Genomic DNA, 19,333 nt, shown 5'->3' with positions numbered 1-19,333 from the left:
TCTGTTACCACAATCAACACAGTCAAATAAACAAAAAAAGGGGACGAGATGCTACAGTGGGAGAAAAAAACAAGTCTGAACCCTCCTATCCAAACAGTTGTCACAAGAACGCAAATAAAAACTCAACTGATCTCCAAACACTTTCGAGGGGAGTTGGGAACAAGACAGGGTATCCTCCGCCCACTATTGATGGCTAAAGAACATAAACGGCCTCCAGGCAAAGTGCACTTTTCTCATCCAGGGCAGCAAGGCTGGTGCCGAAGCACCACCAGGAGCTTTATCTGTGCACGTGCCTGCCTTGGATTGCCGCCAATTTTAGGACATCTGAACAAACAAGTCTTCATATCTACGTCACATCATGTGTTTATCTGCCAGTGGTGGGCCGTCTGCTGGAAATCATGATTACATTCTTCGCCTTGATGTCATATTATATCCTAGTGTTGCATTTTTAGTGCGTTTTTATCCAATCAGAATTAAGCTTGATCGTGTTGCCGGGCAGATTTCACAATACCAGTAGCACGCACTATTCGTCCGAGGGGGGGTGGGGGAGTGGGGGGGGGACGCAGTTATGCACTCCGGTGAAAAAATAAGTCATTTGCAACATGCTGTAAAATTCCACACAAAAATGCAGCGGGCCTGAATTTAAGTATCTGTCTTAGTTGTCTTGGAGACAAAGACTCCAAAGCGGCAAACAACAGCTGAGAGGTCATGCTCTATTTGGGCGACATCTAATCATGGCCGACATCCTGTATTTACCCCCAGTGATGCCAAAGTAGTTTTAATGATCAGCTTACACCCAACCCTTCCCCTAAATACTGCAGGGGACCATGTGATGAAAATGGGGGAAAGGTACCTGGAGGACAACGTAAACATGATTGTGTTGACCTTTTCATAAACGACTTCATGTCACATGGCTTCATTCCAAGTACATTCTCCGCTGCACCATCTAGAGCAGACTAAGGGAGCTGCTTCAGAAATTCTCTCTCTACAAATAGCAGCGCAATCATCACAAGGCAAGTCCACGTCAATCACAATTTTAGGATATTAACCTGTCAAGGAAACAATAATGGCCGTGAGGGAAGAGGTGGAAAGGAGAGATGGTTTTATATGTGGTGGTCGTAGACAGCCACTCACGTTTCTTTTTTTTTTTTGGACTCCGCACCATTTTCACAATAAATTGACCATGGGCGAAAGGGACAGGGTGCATACACAGTGTACTTAGATTACTTGTCAAACTACCACTAAATGGGAATTGAACAAATACTGCCTGCAAGTCAAGCGGGAAAATCACATTAAAAAAAAAAAAATTAGCAACTACATATTGATAAATTTGTTTTTTCTAAGCCAAACAGTATGGGCCAAAAAAAAAAAACTTTAAATGGACGAGGCCAAGGGTGTCAAACTCAAGCAAACAGAGGGCCAAAAAGTAAAACTTGAACAAAGCCGCAGGCCAGCATTTAATTTTTTAAAAACAATATAAAAGCTGATTATTTGAATTGAAATTTTTAATTAAAATTGGTTTATTAATGCACTAAAATGTTCAGTTTTTAAAATTACTATTATCATCTTGAATGTTACTATTATCAGTTTAAAATGGTATAATAGTCATTTTGTATAGCCTCGCGGGCCAAATATAATTACACTGCAGGCCAAATTTGGCCCGCGAGCCAGAGTTTGACACCTATGGATTAGGCTATGTAGTTCTTCCAATCCGCAGGTTCTTGATGCAATCTTGAAATTTGACCTGGCCCTCTATTTACCTGAAGGCCTATGCTCATTAACGCACACGCACACACAAAAGCTTTCTCAACAAAATGTCACAACTCACCCATGTCACACAGCCAAACCACACCTGACTATTGCAAAGCGTGCTGGCGTCACACGAGCAGGAAACGGACGGGACTCGTGTTGTTCGGACATTTTATTGTTTTGGTGGAAAATAGAGTTCAAGAAAGGGGCACACGACTCAAACTTTGTGCTAAACTCTGCCTCAAAGGCATCTGAGCGCAGACGACGCGGCAAAAGAGAGCTTGATTTTCACAGTTTTGTCGACGGTTGCTTTGAGAAAATATGAAAGTGGAACCTCCAAGGTCAAACACAATCTGTTGGATTCATTTTGTTCCAGAATCAAACGGTCGCCATCATGAAGCCTTCAATCGCCGCACAGGCAATGTTTTTGGGAAAGTAAATCTAATCAATGATCGGAGACTTTTATAGAGCAACACCTGTTGCGTAACGACGTTCTATGAACAATTCCGCAATCAAAAAATAAATTAAATTTTAGATGAAAATGAACAAAAACATTACAACAAAATATCTGTTTTTGACACACCACGGTATTTAGAAAATAAAATATTAACAAGGTTTATTTAATTTTTTTCACGTTCGGCGGGCCGGATTAAAACGTTGAACGAGCCGCATGTGGCCCCCGGGCCGTAGTTTGCCCACACCTGGCCTAGTGGTTAAAACGTCCACATTAAGCTTCTGAGACTCTAAGTTTGAATGTTGGCTCCTGCCTCACTGAACCCCAAATTGTTCAACTTTGGAGGTTCCACTGCACGTGAGCGATGCTCACTGATTCGTGCAAGGTCGAAAATGAGACCTCAAATATAAAACATACAGTAGTCAGACGTGCACATTGACACTCAAAGAGACAGAATCTAAAAATGTTCTAAAATTCTTTTACAAACACATTGGCAGAAAAAAGTTACAGTCAGGACTATTTTTGTCCTGCTGTGTTAATAATCGTTGCCTCTTTACCCAAATCTTTTCACGTATCAATTAAAAACATTTGGGGAAAAAAAAGTCTTTGCCCTTCATTGTGAGACTGAGCGGCCATCCTCACTGACTTTGGCAGACTGTGGCGCCGCCCTTCGCCCCTGCTGCAGCTTTCTTGCGTCTCTTGATGAGGAGGGGGTTGCTGGACGTGTCCAGGTCCTTGATCTTCACCTGGTCGTAGTCCACGCGCATGGTTGCCAAAGCGCTGGTCATCTCCTCCTGTGACACATCAGACATAATCGCTTTAATTAGTCATATTAATTGCAGGAGGGGGGGGGGGAGTTGTGTTTTGTTTCAGAAAGAATTTATGGAGTGGTGGAGTTTTCTTTATTTAAGTGATTTTGTTTGTCTCTGAAGTTACTCACGTCTATAAAAATTTCCCCAAAAAATTGAAACCGCTAAGCTAACACTTAGCCTAGCTTCTTGCGCTGTTACTTTTCTTTTTATTATCCTGCAAAATTGTTTCAGATGTTAAAAATAGGTCAATTTGGGGTGCTGATCATTATTTGGCTGTGGCTCGATTCTTGCTTCTGTGAACTAGACTCACAGGTTTGAGTGCAAAACTAAAATGTAATTCGACAACTTTGGCGACTGATTAATTCTACAGAGTAAAGTATATCCGTCCATCCAGGCAACAAACTATACCTTATGTTGTAACTGTAACCAACAGTATAGGAAGTTATGACATTGTAGGCAATTTACTTCCCCTATCTTTAGCAGACTTCCATGTTCATGCGTCGCTTATTGTTTACTTCCCTTATAATTCTTCAGAAAATTCAAAACAACATGACAAAGGTCATGAATTTATGTTCTCAACTGTCATCATTCAAGCATGCGTGGAGGAAGACGTACGAGTTTAGCCAGAGATTTTTTTTTTCTTCTGAGAAGTGGTTGAGAAGGGAAACGTTTGCACAACTTACATAGCACCGTTGCAAAATGATATGCTATCGTGCGTCTATCATTGAAGACAATTGTGTTTTATGCGCTTGTTACTTCAGACTTCGGCTGTTGTATTCATGACTTACTCACGCACAATTGCAACCACTGAAAATGCCCGAGAGGTCATTTCCTAACATTATGATGCTGTTGAAGCGAAGCTACAGCGACGAAATGTGTGCGTGTCTGTTTGTTATACGCGATGGCTTTAGCTTAGGCCTTTAGTAACTGCTCCCCCTAGCGGACACAAATGGGATGACGTGACACTGACAGCATTATTTTAACGTAACCAATGGTGGGACATTTAGGGGAGACCATGGAATGTATATTCATGTATCATTTTTAAATGTAGTGAATAGTGAAGAATAAAAAGTGCTGTCAAGCGATTACATTTTTTTTAACAAATTAATCGCCCAAAATATTTATTGCGATTAATCACATTTTTCAATGACTATTTTTTGTGATGCTTGTAATAGATTTTTACTTGAATACTATTTTGGAATTAATGAAAAAAAATCACCAAATAATAAGTACATTTAAATGCAAGACTGCTGTAATAATTTTCTTTGATCCTTGAATACAATCCAAATTGAGTCATCTTTCCAGGATTTTTTCTTCAACACAATTCTCAAAATTACATTTACTTCTGCCCACAAGCACTGTGTTTGGTTCTGAGACTATATGGTAAAGATGTACAGCTAATATAGTACAGTATTTGAATTTGGCTTTGCAAAGTATGTAAATAATTTTTTAAGTGAATAAAACAGAGTTAACGGAGTTAAAATATTTAACTGCGTTAAAAATTTTAAAATTAATCTCCAGAGTTAATGCTTTGATTGTCCGAAATGATTCAAGAACCCTCTGTGGAATACAGTCATTATCTAATCATCTGCAATCAAAATAATTCTTAATTATGGTGTATTTTCAGATTTTTACGTCCTTAGATAGAAACCGTGCGGCTTTTGTAACTAGAATTGGATCTTAAAGTTTTTCTTCCGCTCCCAATAGGCGTTTGCTTTTCCATGTAATGCCCTAAAATGACCAGATGAGGTCAGTGTTGTTGTACTTCAGACCTTCACGTCTTCCCACATCTCTCTGTCCTCAGTCAGCACTCGGGTGGTGTGAAGCGGAGTGGAGGGAACCACCATGGCTTGCTGCAGATCACAAACACATGCAGACGTGTCAACATAAAACAGGAAATGTGTGTTTTTGTGAGCGAGGAGGCAAACACTTACGCTGATCCAGGGGTGTTTCATAAACTGACTGATAGTCATTCTCTCATTGGGGTCGGTCTTCAGCAGTTGGTGAATCAAACCTTTGCCTGTGAGATTTAACGCAACATAAAGTTTATTTACGTTATGCGATTGCACATCATCAATGGCCGACATAGAGTCGTTATTTCCAATGATCTCCTGGTTTCAGAAAGACTGAAACATTAGCGTTACATACTGAAAGTAAAAAGTACATCTTTATGAAACTTTTTGTGCATTGTATACACATTTTTCAAAATGCTCGGCGTCGTACCACAAAAAAAAATCAATCTTCAAAAGTATTTACTTGACGACCGCAATTCATATTCTTTTTGCCGTTCCGGCCTCAGGAGAACAATGTGAGTTGCCATCTCCCAAAGATCATGCCAAGATCTTTTATGACTTCTCCCTTTTCACTTCCTCCTGGTAGATGACGCAGTCAAGATAAGAGGACTCACCACCACACACACATTGATTGTCATGGTCTTATTTTGTCCCAAACACACCGTTATTAAAAAAAATAAATAAATAAAAAATGGAACTTTGACGTCTTCATCCATCAATGGCTGTAAACGAGTTAAACATTGAAAAAAAAAAAAATTATATTTTGGAAGAACTGTCACAGCTTTTTGTCAAAGGTTATAAGGCAAATAGTTGAGGATTTTTCAACTAAAAAGTGTACAGCCCACTACAATATTTACAAATGTTGAATTAACTTGCCTTCGTGTGACACATCCGCCCACTCTGGGTTGGGAAATTCATATTGACCCATCCTGATTCGCCGCTTCATCCCTGGTGAAATGGCTTGACCCGTGTTGGAATAAAACGGCGGGAAGCCGCACAACCTGGGGAAGAACGAGAGTGAATAATCCCCGCGCTTTGTCTTCAAGGTTACTTCTGTGAGTGACAAACACCGAGATACTCACAGGATATACATGATAACGCCCAGCGACCACATGTCACATGACTTGTCATATTTCTCCGGACCCAGAACCTCCGGTGCTTATCCACGGCCACATAAAATCCACCAAAAATTTTTTTAGAAAAACAAAAACAAGCAACTTAATTATGACATCCATTTAAAGGGGACGTCAACTCCAAAAAATTCTTTGCAATATGTTGCATGTGCCTCCATTAATTTTTATCCATAGCAGGGGGCGGCCATTTTGTCACTTCCTGGCGACTGAAAATGACATCACAGTTGCTCAGGGCTCAGCTAACGACCAATCACGGCTCACCTGTTTTCTGAAGCTGAGCCATGATTGGCTTGTTTCTTAGAATTCCGGAGTCGGTCCATCTTGTAGGCTAGCACGAGAAATAAAATAAAGATCGACTAACCCACATAGTACGGTGTGTAGCAGGGGGTCTGGAGAGGGTTGTGCTGTGTGGTCTCCTTCGCGAAACCAAAGTCCGTAAGTTTAAGGACTCCATTCCTGTGCTTTGAAGTGTACAGTAGATTTTCAGGCTATGGAAGAGGACATAAAATTGAGTTCATTCCATTTTTTTCCCCCCCAAACGGAATTGTGAAATTGTTGAGCTCACCTTGATATCTCTGTGCGCAATGTTAATACTATGCAGGAACTCGATGGCTGTGCCGATGTCTCTCATGATCTCAGATGCCTCTGGGATGAAAGAGGTGAAAAGACACAATCTCAAACCAGAAGTCGATCCAAAGTTGAGTGTAGAGTAGCAAACATCCGTTTGAAGGGAGGGGCTTAAGGCATCATTTGATTGGTCGACTCACAAACAGGCAATAAGATTTCATTATATATTAGGGTTGGGCTTTAATAAATAAATAAATCCGATTTGAATCGATTTTCGTTTTCATAGCTTGATATCGATTCACAAAACCATATATTGATACTTTTAATAACAATTTCCCCCCACAAATTTACGTGACTTCACGCGAGATCTTGTCACTACGCGGAAGTAGCGTATCAAGACAAAATGGCGGAAGCAGTCAAGACAGCGCCAACAAGCATGAAGGCAGATATATTGATTGTTTTGATCATGTCAAATAAATCGTTCATGATTCATGTAACTACATTGACTTAATTTTTTTATGTAAATATTGATTAATAATATTTTTACTCATGCATCGATCGAGTTACAGCAAGCAGTTTGTATTAATTGCAGCTTTGGTTCTTCTGAGAATGACGTCCATACAAAAGTAAAATTGGTACTGCATGACATCATTGATTGAATCAAAAATCAATCAAAGTGAATCAAAATCGAATTGAATTTGAGAATTTGAAACAATACCCAACTATTATTTATGCTAATCACAAAAAGTTCAGGACATTTAACGATGGAGAAAATTTTAGGATGAACCTAAATGAAGTCTAACATTTGCTGATGAATTTCACAAACTTTTGATGTGCGACTGTTGAATATTTTAGCGCATTTGCCCAACTTGCTGTTCCACAAACAAGGCGCTGAATGGCAACTCTAACAGCAGCTTTTTTCGAGCCACGAATCAATCATGGACCGTCCATTTCTTTGCTTTTCTCCGAATCTGTGTTGCAACCCGCCAATGATACTCTGTGACCCCAAGCTCAGTGGCCACTTCCCTCTGAGAACATCCGCTTTGATGCCTCCTCGCGTGCAGTGGCGAGGCAAACCACCACTGAAGTCTATTTGAGGCGCAGGATGGACCATGCGGCCGGTAACGCTTTGAGATGAGAGGATATGGCATTCTGCGACGACGTCTGTCTACTTTTAACAAGAAAATGATCCGTTCTCACCTTTCTCCGTGAAAGCCTGATCTCCTCGGGCCTGGATGCGACTGAACAGCTCTCCTCCCTCCATGCTGCGCGTGCACACAAATGGACACGCACACACTGAATTTTGACATGAAATCAAGTCACTTTGGTCAAAGGCTCTTGTAATACAGTCACACCTCAGGAATGGAACGCAATCTGTCCTGTAACAGTGCTTCACTTGCAAGTTGTTCTAATTTTACGACAATTATTTTCCTGTAAAAAAAAAATAAAAATAAAAATAAATAAAATTATTAATTTCTTTATTAATTTTATGACAATTATTTTCCTGGAAAAAAAGTGTAAAAAAATAAAGAAATAAAATTATTCATTTCTTTATTAATTTTATGACAATTATTTTCCTGTAAAAAAGAAAAAATAAATAAAATTATTTATTCATTTATTTCTATATATTTTTTAAATTTATTTATTTATTTTATGTAAAATGCGTGGAAACGCCGGCGTAGTATAAAACAAGGGTAACAAGGGAATATTTTGCCAGAAAGATTTAGTTCAACTGCCAAATGTTTGACCTTGGAGTTTCCATAGAATTAAGAGCAGTAGTGAAAGTAGGAAATGATTTGTTTTGGGATGATTTTGCATGTGAGGAGTTTTACACCGCATGGTTTGTTGTGAACGCAGAGAGGAAGCGAGTGGAATAAAAGCGCTTTTGTGCTCGACCAACAGATCTAAATGTCGTTCTCCACTGACCTCCACTGTCACAGGAAGCAGCTCGCAGCGGACTGAGATAACTGACTTTCACGCACACGCGCGTGCACACGCAAGTGGTTACTACAAACAGGAGAACACAAACACGGTTGCTGTAGTCAGTAAATAAAATACTTCCCCCGTATCAAATAATGTGAAGTGATCCGCTTCAGTTCACATTTGCTTCGGGCGAGGGCAATTTGGAAGTAAAGACATCAACCGCAGCTGGCAGAAAACATATCCTCCATCCACAATTGGGTATATTTTCTCAAAGACAACATGTTGGCGTTTCAATCATTTTGAGTTCACGGGAAGATAGCGAGCGAGATCGTACCACTCCATGATGATGAGCAGACACTTCTTCCCGTGATGCATGTTCTCGTACAGGCTGAGGATTCGAACAATATGCGGACCGCCAGACACCCTCCAATGAAGCTCCACCTCCCGTCTCGCTTTGGGGTTGTCATAGAGGATCTGCAAGACAAGAGCGAAAACAAATCAATACAATATAACTTTATTTACAGACACTAAAAGTCTCTCTCTCTCTCTCTCTCTCTCTCTCTCTCTCTCTCTCTCTCTCTCTCTCTCTCTCTCTCTCTCTCTCTCTCTCTCTCTCTCTCTCTCTCTCTCTCTCTCTCTCTCTCTCTCTCTCTCTCTCTCTCTCTCTCTCTCTCTCTCTCTCTCTCTCTCTCTCTCTCTCTCTCTCTCTCCCTCTCTCCCTCTCTCCCTCTCAAAATCAAACTGAGCTTTAAATTAAAACATCAATTAATCTCCAGAGTGCATGCTAAATGATTGCATATATTTGCGATATAGGCCATGATTACACAAACCTAAATAATTGTGTGTCGTACACATCCACACAAACGCAGGCAGCAGGTGGATGCTGACATAGCATTCGTGTCCAGTCAACGTGTATTTTGGGATATGACAGCCAAAGAGTGATCGGATGTCCACAAGAAGGCTCCTCTGATCACAGGCTGGGAAAGACTGACTCATGGACATGCGAGAGCGACACACGCAAACACACACCCACGTGGAGACAAACACTGATTATGAAAACAAGCAGCCTGCGTGTTTGTTGACGCAAGAAGTTTAAACGGCACGGAGGAGATTCATGGGTAACACTGACGAGTTCAGTCACTGCTCTCCCCTGAGAGCGTGCGGAAGAGGAAGTAATGGCTGAAAGTTTCAGTGCACGGCGGACATTTGAAATCACAAGTTGGGGGATTTCCGGTGACGCCTCTGCAGATGTGCGTGACCCCCTTCGTACAGCTTTGCCCGCCCAATGTGACTTTAATGAGCAATTTTGCTGTTGTGAGCTCCTTTATCACTTTACAATCCTCATTTCCTGCACTGCAATAATAAAAGAGCTTGGATTAAACACGACACGAAAGACTGAGCGATAGTGAGACATCACGGTGACCGAATACACGAACTTGGCCCGGATTCTGCTCTAAACCAATTAACAGCCTCCTCACACTTCTGCTGAACTGTAATCGTCTCCCTGGAAGCCGCGGTTCACACCGAGGCTCTCTAACTTCTCACCACAACACAATGTCATAGAGCACAAAAGCGGATTGTTATAACGATATTATTACAACTCTGTATTAAGCCTGATGACGCATTCATCCCAAAGCAATTCGATGCGGTTGAGCTTTGAGAACTGATCTACATAATACGAGCATTTTATATGATATTATATCAAATGTGGAGTTAAATTCCATACCAAAAAGGGAAATTTTACTATACGTCTGGTTCTTATTATCTAGGAAAGAATGTCGCCAGAGGGTTAATGAGTCTATTAAAAAAAAAGCCGTCTAAACAAGAATTTAAGATTTAATGAGGGTCAGTGGAGACTTATTAACTACTTTTAACAGCCTCGGCAGCTTAGAGCAAACTATCATGAGGGGCGAGCGAGGACAACGTTGGCTGATTTCCATTTCCAACTGGGAGAACTGATTCAAAATATGCACACGAGAGGTTGTCCAGTGTCCCAGGACAGATTGTGTTTTTTTTTTTTCCTCAGAGGTTCCACTCTGTCATATGACAGCTGTTTCTTAGTGGGAAACGATCTGTAATTTGATAGCGTTAACCCCCCCCCCCCCCACCCTTCTCATTGACATGTCTCTCAGAGTGAACATAATTTCCTCTGCAGGATCAATAAAATATAATTTAGTATATAAAGATAGGACTGTTTACACTCGGAAACTTCATTAACGCACACACAATTGAATGAGATCTGATATGAGCTGTATCAAAAAAACAAAACAAAAAAAAAGGAACAAAATCATTTTTTAAACCCCAAAAGCTTGAAAGAAAATGTGCAAAACTGGCAATATTCATGAAAAAATATTTCCTTTTTTTGTTGTTTTTTTTTTTTAATTAAATATGTGGATGCCAAACTGCGAGTAAGTGGGGGTCCGCTGTAAACATTTCACTGAGCTTTTCTCCTGTCTTGTCACTTGACTATTTTTAGAAGTTTCACAAAAGATGACAGCAGCATGAAATAAGCTTCCAAACTAGGCTCGAAATACTTTTCGAAATCTAAGTGCCCCATCAGAGCGGCTTTTCACTGAAGGTGTGAGCCTGTTAGCCCACAAGCTAATTGGTAGCGATCACCTTTCGAGCCCTTTGACGACTCGGAGGTTATATTCTAGCCACAGGTGGATTTTAGCGGATATATTTTCACAGCTCAAACATGTAGCGATGTGTAGCCATATTCTGGACATTTGATTGACAGCTGAAATTTGAGCGAAGTACGTGTTCAGTACACTCAGGGAACACGCCCACAGCAGCTGAGAGACCGTTTCCACTTTTCATGATTTTGAAGCCTTGTAAAAATATTCTTGGACATTTTTTTATTGATTCAAATTTGGCATGCTTGTTAACAACACTTCTCTGTGAAGAGAGCGGAACAGGGTCGGGGCGACAATTTTTATGAATAAGGCCGGAGGGTCGAGGCCGGAACTGTACAGAGATCGCGGTCGGAGGACTGACCGGCAAAAGGGTCAACTGCCCAGCTCTGCTTATTAATGAAATAGAAATAATAAAATGGTTTTCTTTTTGGTAGGGGGGGGGCGTAACAGATAATAATAGAGAAGCACTGATCCATACTGGTTCAGATGGTTTCAAAGCATTAATTTTGTCTAAATGAAACTCATCAATAAAATTCACGTATGTGCTTGCTAAGACACTACAATGCATGGCGTCAAAGTTCTACTTTTATTGCTTTAAGCTGGGCACAAAACCAGCAAATAGGTGAGTTTTCCGTGGGGGCGTTCATTGTGTTATGAGTAGTTCACACGTACAGAAAGCTGAGTAAAAAAATAAAATGTATCTTAGAAATTAGTCATCTTTTGAAAATGAGACTTTGAGCAAACTTGTTACCTTGAGGGCGCACTTCTGTCCAGTCTTCTTGTTGAAACACTCCAGAACTTTGCCATTGATTCCCAAACCCAGAACCTGGCTGGAGATTTTATAGTCCTCCGTCACGGCGTGTCTTTTGATGTCCAATTTAGTGTTTCCGGGTAAGGGGAATAGCGTGTCCTCGGAGGCCGAGGCGGCGGCGGCGGCGGCGGCGGCGGGAGGAGGAGCCGCTTGCGGCGGCTGCAGTTGAGCGTCACCAGACGGCGAGTCGTGCTCCGCTTCGGCGATGGGCGCTCGCGGCGGGTTCGTCCCGTTGCCATCCTGAAGCATGTTCGGGCGGGAGTGAATGTTCCAGACGACGCGATGACACGACGGTTGTCCGGTAAAAGCGTCAAAACGACCCGCCCGGTTGTCCTGGTCACCGCTCCAAAAACTTTATCCACTCATTCCCTGGCAAAGCCTTTTTTTTTTAAGAAAAAAAATCTAAAATAGCAAAAACTCTCAAGAGTTATTCGTTCTGCTCCAAAAGGAATTCAAACATTCCAGCAGGTGTGCTGACCGCAAGGCAGTAGTGAGAGAAGATTGACATGGATTCAGCTCACATGGGCCAGAATCACTCCGAAAAGTGAGCAACTGGAAGCAAACACAAGCACCACCCTCCTCCTTCCAATGACTGATCTCATTTCACAACTCGACCCCAGCGGCTGCTTTAAAGGTGCAGCAGCTTGTCAAATGTCGCCGATGCTCGTTTATTTCAAGTCGGGGCAAAGAAAGACTTGCTTGTCACAGCATGTGCAAAATTACTTTATATTAGGGATGTCAAAATTAAAGCGTTTACCCAAGATTAATTTTATTTAAAAAAAATGTGCTTTTAACTAAATGTACGGTATAAGTTTTGAGAATTGCTTCTAAGAAAAAAATCCTGTAAAGGTGATTCCAGTTGGATCATACTCAAGGATCAAAGAAAGCTATTAGAACAGTCTTTGATTTAAAATACACTTCATATTTGATTATTTTGTATTAATTACAAGAAATTATTCAAGTAAATACCTGTCAAAGGCTTCACAAAATAGTACTAGAAAAAAAAAATGTGATTAATCGCCATTAATTATGGAATTCTTTGCGATTAATTAGTTAAAAACATGTAATTGCTTGACAGTACTACGTTGTTTGTTGTATTAGTTGAATTCTTTCCGTTAAAAAGTGTATAACTCAATTTACAAATTTTTCCAAATTAATTTTCCTCACTGAAATTAATTGAAAAGCCAGTAGTGTGCATGGGTTCTTTTCTAGTTTAGACCACTATGTTCGGTAAATGATATTTTTAGCAATTCTGTAATGACCATACGTCCCACAAACAGAGTTTAGACTTCTGCCAACGAATGCTCATTCCAATTCCATATTTGTTTTTGTTGTTAGCGGGCAATGTCTTTGTTCTTGTACGATGACAAACGGAAGGGGAGTGCCGTTATGACGCTCATAAATGGACCGTTCTATCAGTAATTTATTCAATTGACGAAAAATATTTCCTGTCTTCACATTTATCCAGAACCTCAATAAAGCAATGATTTTTTTGGGAAGAAGTTTTGTGTTATCCTGCTCATAGTATCTTTTAATTAACAGCTGTAAAAAAGGTCCAAAAAGGAATTGGTGACCCAGTAATATACTGTACAGTTACAGCTCAGATGGACTTCTTAATAGTCCAAAGCACAAATGAGGGCCACTCCCCGTTTGATCCAGTGTCCTGGAGTGAGATCTGTCGGCAGCTCGACTGCAATCACATAGTTGGTCGAATGCCCGGTAGTAGACAGCGTCCCTGTAAAAGCACATCAACACTTCAGTGTCGGCACAGATCGACGTGCCGGCGCAAGGTGACGGCGGTGCGGTGTGGATGGAAAATATGGAGCAGCACTTTCTAGGTCATGAAACATGATACTATCTGACGTCAGTCTATTTTGGGCTGGGGAGCACACTGCAAAGAGATACAACCTGAGCAATTCCGTGCACTCGTTTTGGAATACATAAAGATACTGACCAGCGCGTGTGAGGGTCTTGTAAATGGGGCAGATGTAGATCCCGGAGGTGGGAGGTTTGCGGTTGGGTGTGGGGATGAGCCAGATGGCAGCCATTTCGGTGTAGAGCTCTTTCGCTCGGGACTCTGTGAGCTGAGCGGCGTTATTGTCCCAGCGAGCGCCCTCGATGAATAAGCCATTGATGTAGCAGCCCGTGTCTGGCTTCTCGTCTATATCGCACACGGCTTTCAGCACAACCTGAGAACGACAAACAGCGTCTTGAACAGATAAACTTGGGAATCAATTATTCATCGTGTGAATGCCCGACCCAACATGAATGTAACACTGTCAAGTCAAGGAACATTCAGATCATGTCTGACCTGAAAGTCAAATCCAATGGTGTCAATGGAGATGCCGAAGCGCCGGGCATAATTCTGCAGAGTTCCCGTGAGAAACGCTTGCGGGAAGTAGAAGCCGCTAATCCAGAAGACGGGTGGAATGCCGTTAGCGATCCACCCATGAAGAAAACGGATCCTCTGCAGTAGATCTGACACCCAGGAGGCCAACGGCTTCAGAGAAGGGTAAGCCTGTGGGAAGAAGAGACATAAGGTCCCTGGTGGTCTAGTGGTTAGGATTCGGCGCTCTCACCGCCGCGGCCCGGGTTCGATTCCCGGTCAGGGAACTTTCTACTTTTGAGTATTGCATTAGTTATGGTACAATGGCTGAAAATGTCAACTTTGTTGGCAGAAATGGTGTCAGGGGTGAGTATTGGGCACCACAAAAATAATAACACTGTCAAATCGGTTTCATTGCTAGTCTTAGACATATTCAAGTCTATAAATACCACCAAAGCACCACACGCTATAATTTATGATATTAAGAAGAATTCCATTTTTTGTTGTTCTCTTGTAGCATAAATTAAAAGGATTAAAATGGCATTCAAAGGGTTAAAATCCTTAAAACTTTAGTTTTTTTTAAATGATCTATGGGGGTAAAAAATTGCAAAAAAATATTTGTTTGTGTGTGTACATTTTTTGCAATAAAGCTTGTGAAATTTACACGTGGTAATATTCTAGTAAAGGGGTAATCAACAAAAACTGCATGAGGACATTGCGATTTCCCCGGAAGGCTTTAGAGGTGATTTATAGAAGTAACATGTTGCATATTAAATCTGTTCATTACTTACTATTTAAAATTATTGTGAAAAATCTTTGACTTGGTAAAAGTCTTCACATCGAATAAATAGCACTCATTATTAATTACGACACAAAGTTAAACATAATCTGTTATTTCGCAAGTATCCATTAATCAGTACTGTAAAGTAACTCGCAGTTATGATAGAGAACTTTTTTATATTCTTAAAACGGTCCTATTCAACTGACGGCAAAGATGAAAAGACGTCCGGTTTTTGTCAAACATCTTGCAGAGAGGAACAAGAACAAATGTAGAAAAAAAGAAGAAGGTGGAAATGAGATCCACCCGCTGAATCATTTCCTGAACACTGAACAGAACCAAAAGAAAAGACTGAAGTTTGGATTTTTCGTTTAAGGACAATAAAAGACAATTCTTGGTCTTTTTCTATTTCCTTTTTTTTTTTTTAGAGTTTCATTGTGTTGTTAAACGTCAGAGTAAGCAAATTTGATTGTATTGTGTTACATATTCTGGCATTTTTTTATTTCAGAATACCGGCTTTTAAGGCATAAAAAAAAAAAAAACTCATCCAATCATGAGACAGACATCAACAGTGTGTCGAACACGTAATGCAACAAACTCGTGCAATGTGACCTTTGGAGCCTGATAAGGATCAGAAGGGTTGTAAATGAAACGTGTGTGTGTGTGTGTGTGTGTCTTGCCTTGGCTTTCCACATATCAGGCACACCATTGTTAAACAGGCTGTTGGCCATCAGCTCCAGTTCTGAAGACATCACCACTAAACCTTTCAGAGCCTTCACAATATCACAGAGACTCTGAGCGATGACCTCCAGCAAATTGTTGTATCTGAAAGGCAGATAAGATAGAAGAAGCGCTTACTTTTTGTCTGTCTGTCACCTGAGTTGACCTCACTGCTGGAGGTTGAAATTTTTCATTTACATTTTAGAAATGTGGATCAGTGTTTGGTGTTGCGGTGAAGAATCTTCAATTCTTCTTCTCATTACTATTTACGCCGTTGCTGATTTTTCAAACGAAATATGTGAAAAGGAATGAGCAAACAAATATTTCAGCGCTGACCTGTGAAAAACACACATGACCATTTTTTTCCCCAGATTTTTTTATTCTTACGAGATATATAATAATATATAATAATATATATAATGAGAATTTTTTTTTAATTACAAAATCAAAATTTTTCTTTTTACAGGACATCGACAATTTCTTTTTATTTTAAATAAGAATTTGTGTGTTGCATGTTTTTAAAAAAAAATAAAGATGAGGTTATTTTTTGCTTGTTTTTTTTAGAAACTGGATGCTAGGCTACTTTAGGCGAAAACTGATCTCCAGCCAGCAACACGAAAAGCAGATGTAAAAAAACAACACTTCTAATGACATCTGATTCAGAATCAATAGGCGAGTAGAAGCAACACAGTTTGTTCAAATTGGACTGTTGCAAAGTTGTAACATTTTTTTTTTTTGTTGCAAATTCTCTACTCGTTTTAGTTCACGTGTTCATTATTATTCCCAGTCCAAAGATTCTAATACAATGTTTTTGTTTCGTTTTATTATTTTTTTTTTGTCAAAGGCACAATACAGTTGGATGACATTCCACACACGGGATGAAACTTTACCTCCTTTCAGAAAGTAAGATCTTTTAACGAGCGCTTTTACATGTGACTTGTTGGAGGTCTGCTCTTTTGGGGTGCTAATAAATCAGTGGAGTGCAACAGATGAAACAAAGACAGACTGCCGTTACCTGATGACCTCCTGCATGAGCACTGTGTTCATGGACTCTTCGTAGAGCACAGGATACTTTTCCATCACCTCCTGAATATCAAAAGGCTGCGGGATCTTTACCACGATGCCTGCTACTATCTCCTCCACTATCTGTGGGACAGGAAGAGGTGGGACATTGTTACACAAGCTTTATTCTGTCTTCACCAAACCAAAAAAATAAAATGAAATGAGATGACACTGGCTGTTCTGACGCCAGCGATGCAGGTGACAGAATTGAATACCTCCTCCAGGGTCTTGCCTCCAGCAGACGCAGTTCGGGGTTGGAGGCGCAGCACAGAACCCAGCAGAGCAAACGTCTCGTTCTGGGCGAAGCTGATGTTAGCGTTGTCATGGAGACCAAAGATCTCAGGCGTGTCATTGATGGGTAGACTGTGGACGTATGCCAGGTAACCCTAAGGTGAGAAAGCACACAAATTAAGTAGGGCTGTCAAAATTGAAGCAATAACTTGAGATTATTTTGATTCTTCTAGGAAGAGATATGCTACTGTAAAAAAAAGAAAAATTCAACTTATCACATTTGCACTACAAACACTCCAATTGATTTTGCTTTGTCATAGGTGACAAAAAGCAAAGAAAACATTAAGATTGGTTGTGAAATGGACAGTGAAATAAAAAAGAAATAAAATAAAAGTGGCATATCGAACCTTGACATCCACATTTGTTTCAATCTGTCGGTAAACTCCAGATTCAGAGTAAAGATGATCCTCTTGAAGAACAGCAGGACAGTAGAAATCTTCCAGCACACTCAGGAGACAGCGTCTGTCCCACTCATCCGTCACACGGCCACCATAGTTGATCTCCCCTGCAGTGTATTTCAGCACCTGGATGGAAAAAAGGGCCAACGAAGGAGATTGTGAATAAGTGGAAAATAAGCATAGAAGAAAGTTTTTTTTTTTTTTCTGAATCAAGGGAAGAAATATAATAAAAAATAATACAGCAAAATAAAAATAAACAATCTAAATCATCAACAGGTTAAATGGGGTCACCTTATAAGGAATGTTATCATACTCGTCCAGAAACATTTTGAGCTGACTGATGCAGATGTTCAGATCGCCATCGGTGAACTCGTAGGGAATATTGAAGCCCAACGGGCCAAACTTCCTTCGCTCAAGAGCAATTCCGTGGAACAAACATAGCGACAGGAGCAACGACTTCAGGTGAGATACCTGGAGCCAACAAAACAGAGGCGATTTTTTTTTAAAATCAAAAATAAACATCAAGAGATTTATTATCATGAGAGCATTGTGGGAAAAGTGCACCTTGATGGAAGAATTGATAAAATCATTGGTGAGCTTCAGGTAGGTTTTCTGCAGGTTGGCCTTGATTCCTTTGGGCAGCTCAATAGTCATCTTGGTCCCGTTTTGTAGAATGGACACGGGGAATTTATTGCTTGGAAGACTCGTGAGCCACAAACGAAAATCTTTGTGGACCTGTGACATAGCAAGGACAATCATTTGAACAGCTAAATTTAACCAGAAAAAGTACAGTTTGACCACCCCCCCCCCCCTTCCAGGATACCTTTAAGTCGATGTTCTCAATGAGGCTCTCCAGCGACGGCATCCAGCTGGGTGCCAGGTGACAATTCTGAAAGAAGACCCACTGACCTCTCTCCATGGCGGTGCGCATCAGAGCTTCAGCCAAGGGGCCCTGAAACCCACACAGAGGAGAAGAGGAGGATAGCACCGCTGAACATGGGGCTTAAACTCAAATGCAAATTCAGTGGTTCTCAAATGGGGGTACGTGTACCCCTGGGGGTATTTGAAGGAACTCCAGGGGGTCCGCAATATTTTAAATAAAACATACAAACATGCAAAAATCTATTTTAAATAATTATTGTAATTAATGAAATCTTTCAGGAAAATAGAAGTTCATAAAATGAATTTTCTATCCAGAAGGTTATTCTAGTTCATTATTTTAAAAACCCAGATTCTCCTTCTTACTAGAATGGTTCTACCCAACTTGTCACATGCCAACACACTTGAAGACGCAAAGAATGGAGTCGTGCTTGAAGCCTAAGTCTTCCGGGAAAAAAAAACAAAAAAACAAAACTCAGGCACAAGTGCAAAAGCAGGCCAAACCAGACTCGGGCAAAATTCCAGTTGTATGTTGAAGATTATGTTTTACTTGAATTTACATCCAAAAGATGCAGATCTCTTATATGATCCAAAAGATAATACTTTGTTATTTTTTTTCTTCAAGTCTTTATTAATTATTTATTAATTATTTATTAATTATTTATTAATTGTTTATTCATTTTTACCCAAAAATTCTTTACGCTGGTTAAAGGGTACATGGCTGAAAAAATATTTCACAGGGGGTACAGCACAGAAAAAAGGTTGAAAACCACAGTGCGAACGCGTGTTTCGTGGGTGCGAGTGGTTCAACCTGGCCTTGGCCGAGGGAGATGGCAGTCATTTTCTTGGAGAAGTGCATGACGTCTGCAAACTTGTAGAGGTCAGAAGCTGGGTCAGTACCCGGCGACAAAACAAAGATGAGAGGAGAGGAGGGGGACGACTCCTTGAAGACCACCGCTAAGTCTGATGTCTACAAAAGAGATGAAGAAAAGCACTGTCGC

General features: G+C 40.6%; 2 protein-coding genes and 1 non-coding gene across 3 annotated transcripts in view; 1 reads left to right on the top strand and 2 right to left on the bottom strand.

Annotated features, from left to right (window-relative positions):
- Window positions 1-1,903: 1,903 nt before the first annotated feature.
- Window positions 1,904-12,459, bottom strand: mapkapk3 (MAPK activated protein kinase 3). The gene is made up of 10 exons (XM_088310026.1): window positions 11,819-12,459; window positions 8,766-8,905; window positions 7,709-7,773; window positions 6,507-6,586; window positions 6,303-6,429; window positions 5,891-5,966; window positions 5,685-5,809; window positions 4,950-5,035; window positions 4,788-4,868; window positions 1,904-2,997 (listed from the first exon to the last, which is right to left on the bottom strand). Exons 1-10 carry the CDS (start codon window positions 12,125-12,127, stop codon window positions 2,842-2,844), a joined length of 1,245 nt encoding a protein of 414 aa, XP_088166152.1. The 5' UTR covers window positions 12,128-12,459; the 3' UTR covers window positions 1,904-2,841.
- A 635-nt stretch (window positions 12,460-13,094) lies between these two features.
- Window positions 13,095-19,333, bottom strand: part of dnah1 (dynein, axonemal, heavy chain 1) — a 29,351-nt gene continuing 23,112 nt past the window's right edge. Inside the window, exons 68-78 of the mRNA XM_088308871.1 lie at window positions 19,144-19,302; window positions 18,277-18,405; window positions 18,018-18,188; window positions 17,745-17,924; window positions 17,403-17,579; window positions 16,980-17,150; window positions 16,718-16,848; window positions 15,663-15,807; window positions 14,190-14,396; window positions 13,833-14,067; window positions 13,095-13,613 (exon numbers count right to left, since the gene is read on the bottom strand). Coding sequence (XP_088164997.1) covers window positions 13,492-13,613; window positions 13,833-14,067; window positions 14,190-14,396; window positions 15,663-15,807; window positions 16,718-16,848; window positions 16,980-17,150; window positions 17,403-17,579; window positions 17,745-17,924; window positions 18,018-18,188; window positions 18,277-18,405; window positions 19,144-19,302 — 1,827 coding nt within the window. The 3' untranslated portion in view covers window positions 13,095-13,491. The remainder of the gene's footprint in view (window positions 13,614-13,832; window positions 14,068-14,189; window positions 14,397-15,662; window positions 15,808-16,717; window positions 16,849-16,979; window positions 17,151-17,402; window positions 17,580-17,744; window positions 17,925-18,017; window positions 18,189-18,276; window positions 18,406-19,143; window positions 19,303-19,333) is intronic.
- Window positions 14,420-14,491, top strand: trnae-cuc (transfer RNA glutamic acid (anticodon CUC)). Its single transcript has one exon. It is a non-coding gene; the product is annotated as a tRNA-Glu (tRNA).

This window comes from Idiotropiscis lumnitzeri, chromosome 11 (assembly GCF_059441095.1).
Source record: "Idiotropiscis lumnitzeri isolate Australia: NSW breed Sydney's pygmy pipehorse chromosome 11, RoL_Ilum_1.0, whole genome shotgun sequence".
Classification (NCBI taxonomy): domain Eukaryota; kingdom Metazoa; phylum Chordata; class Actinopteri; order Syngnathiformes; family Syngnathidae; genus Idiotropiscis; species Idiotropiscis lumnitzeri.
This window is presented reverse-complemented; position numbering and strand designations above follow the sequence as displayed.

Excerpts from the sequence above, each read along its gene's own strand:
- mapkapk3 (XM_088310026.1), bottom strand. The coding sequence starts at position 12,127 with ATGCTTCAGGATGGCAACGGGACGAACCCGCCGCGAGCGCCCATCGCC. Across the intron at positions 8,906-11,818 it reads GACAGAAGTGCGCCCTCAAG|ATCCTCTATGACAACCCCAA; the intron begins GTAACAAGTTTG and ends CTTGTCTTGCAG. Across the intron at positions 5,810-5,890 it reads GGCGTTATCATGTATATCCT|GTTGTGCGGCTTCCCGCCGT; the intron begins GTGAGTATCTCG and ends GTTCTTCCCCAG.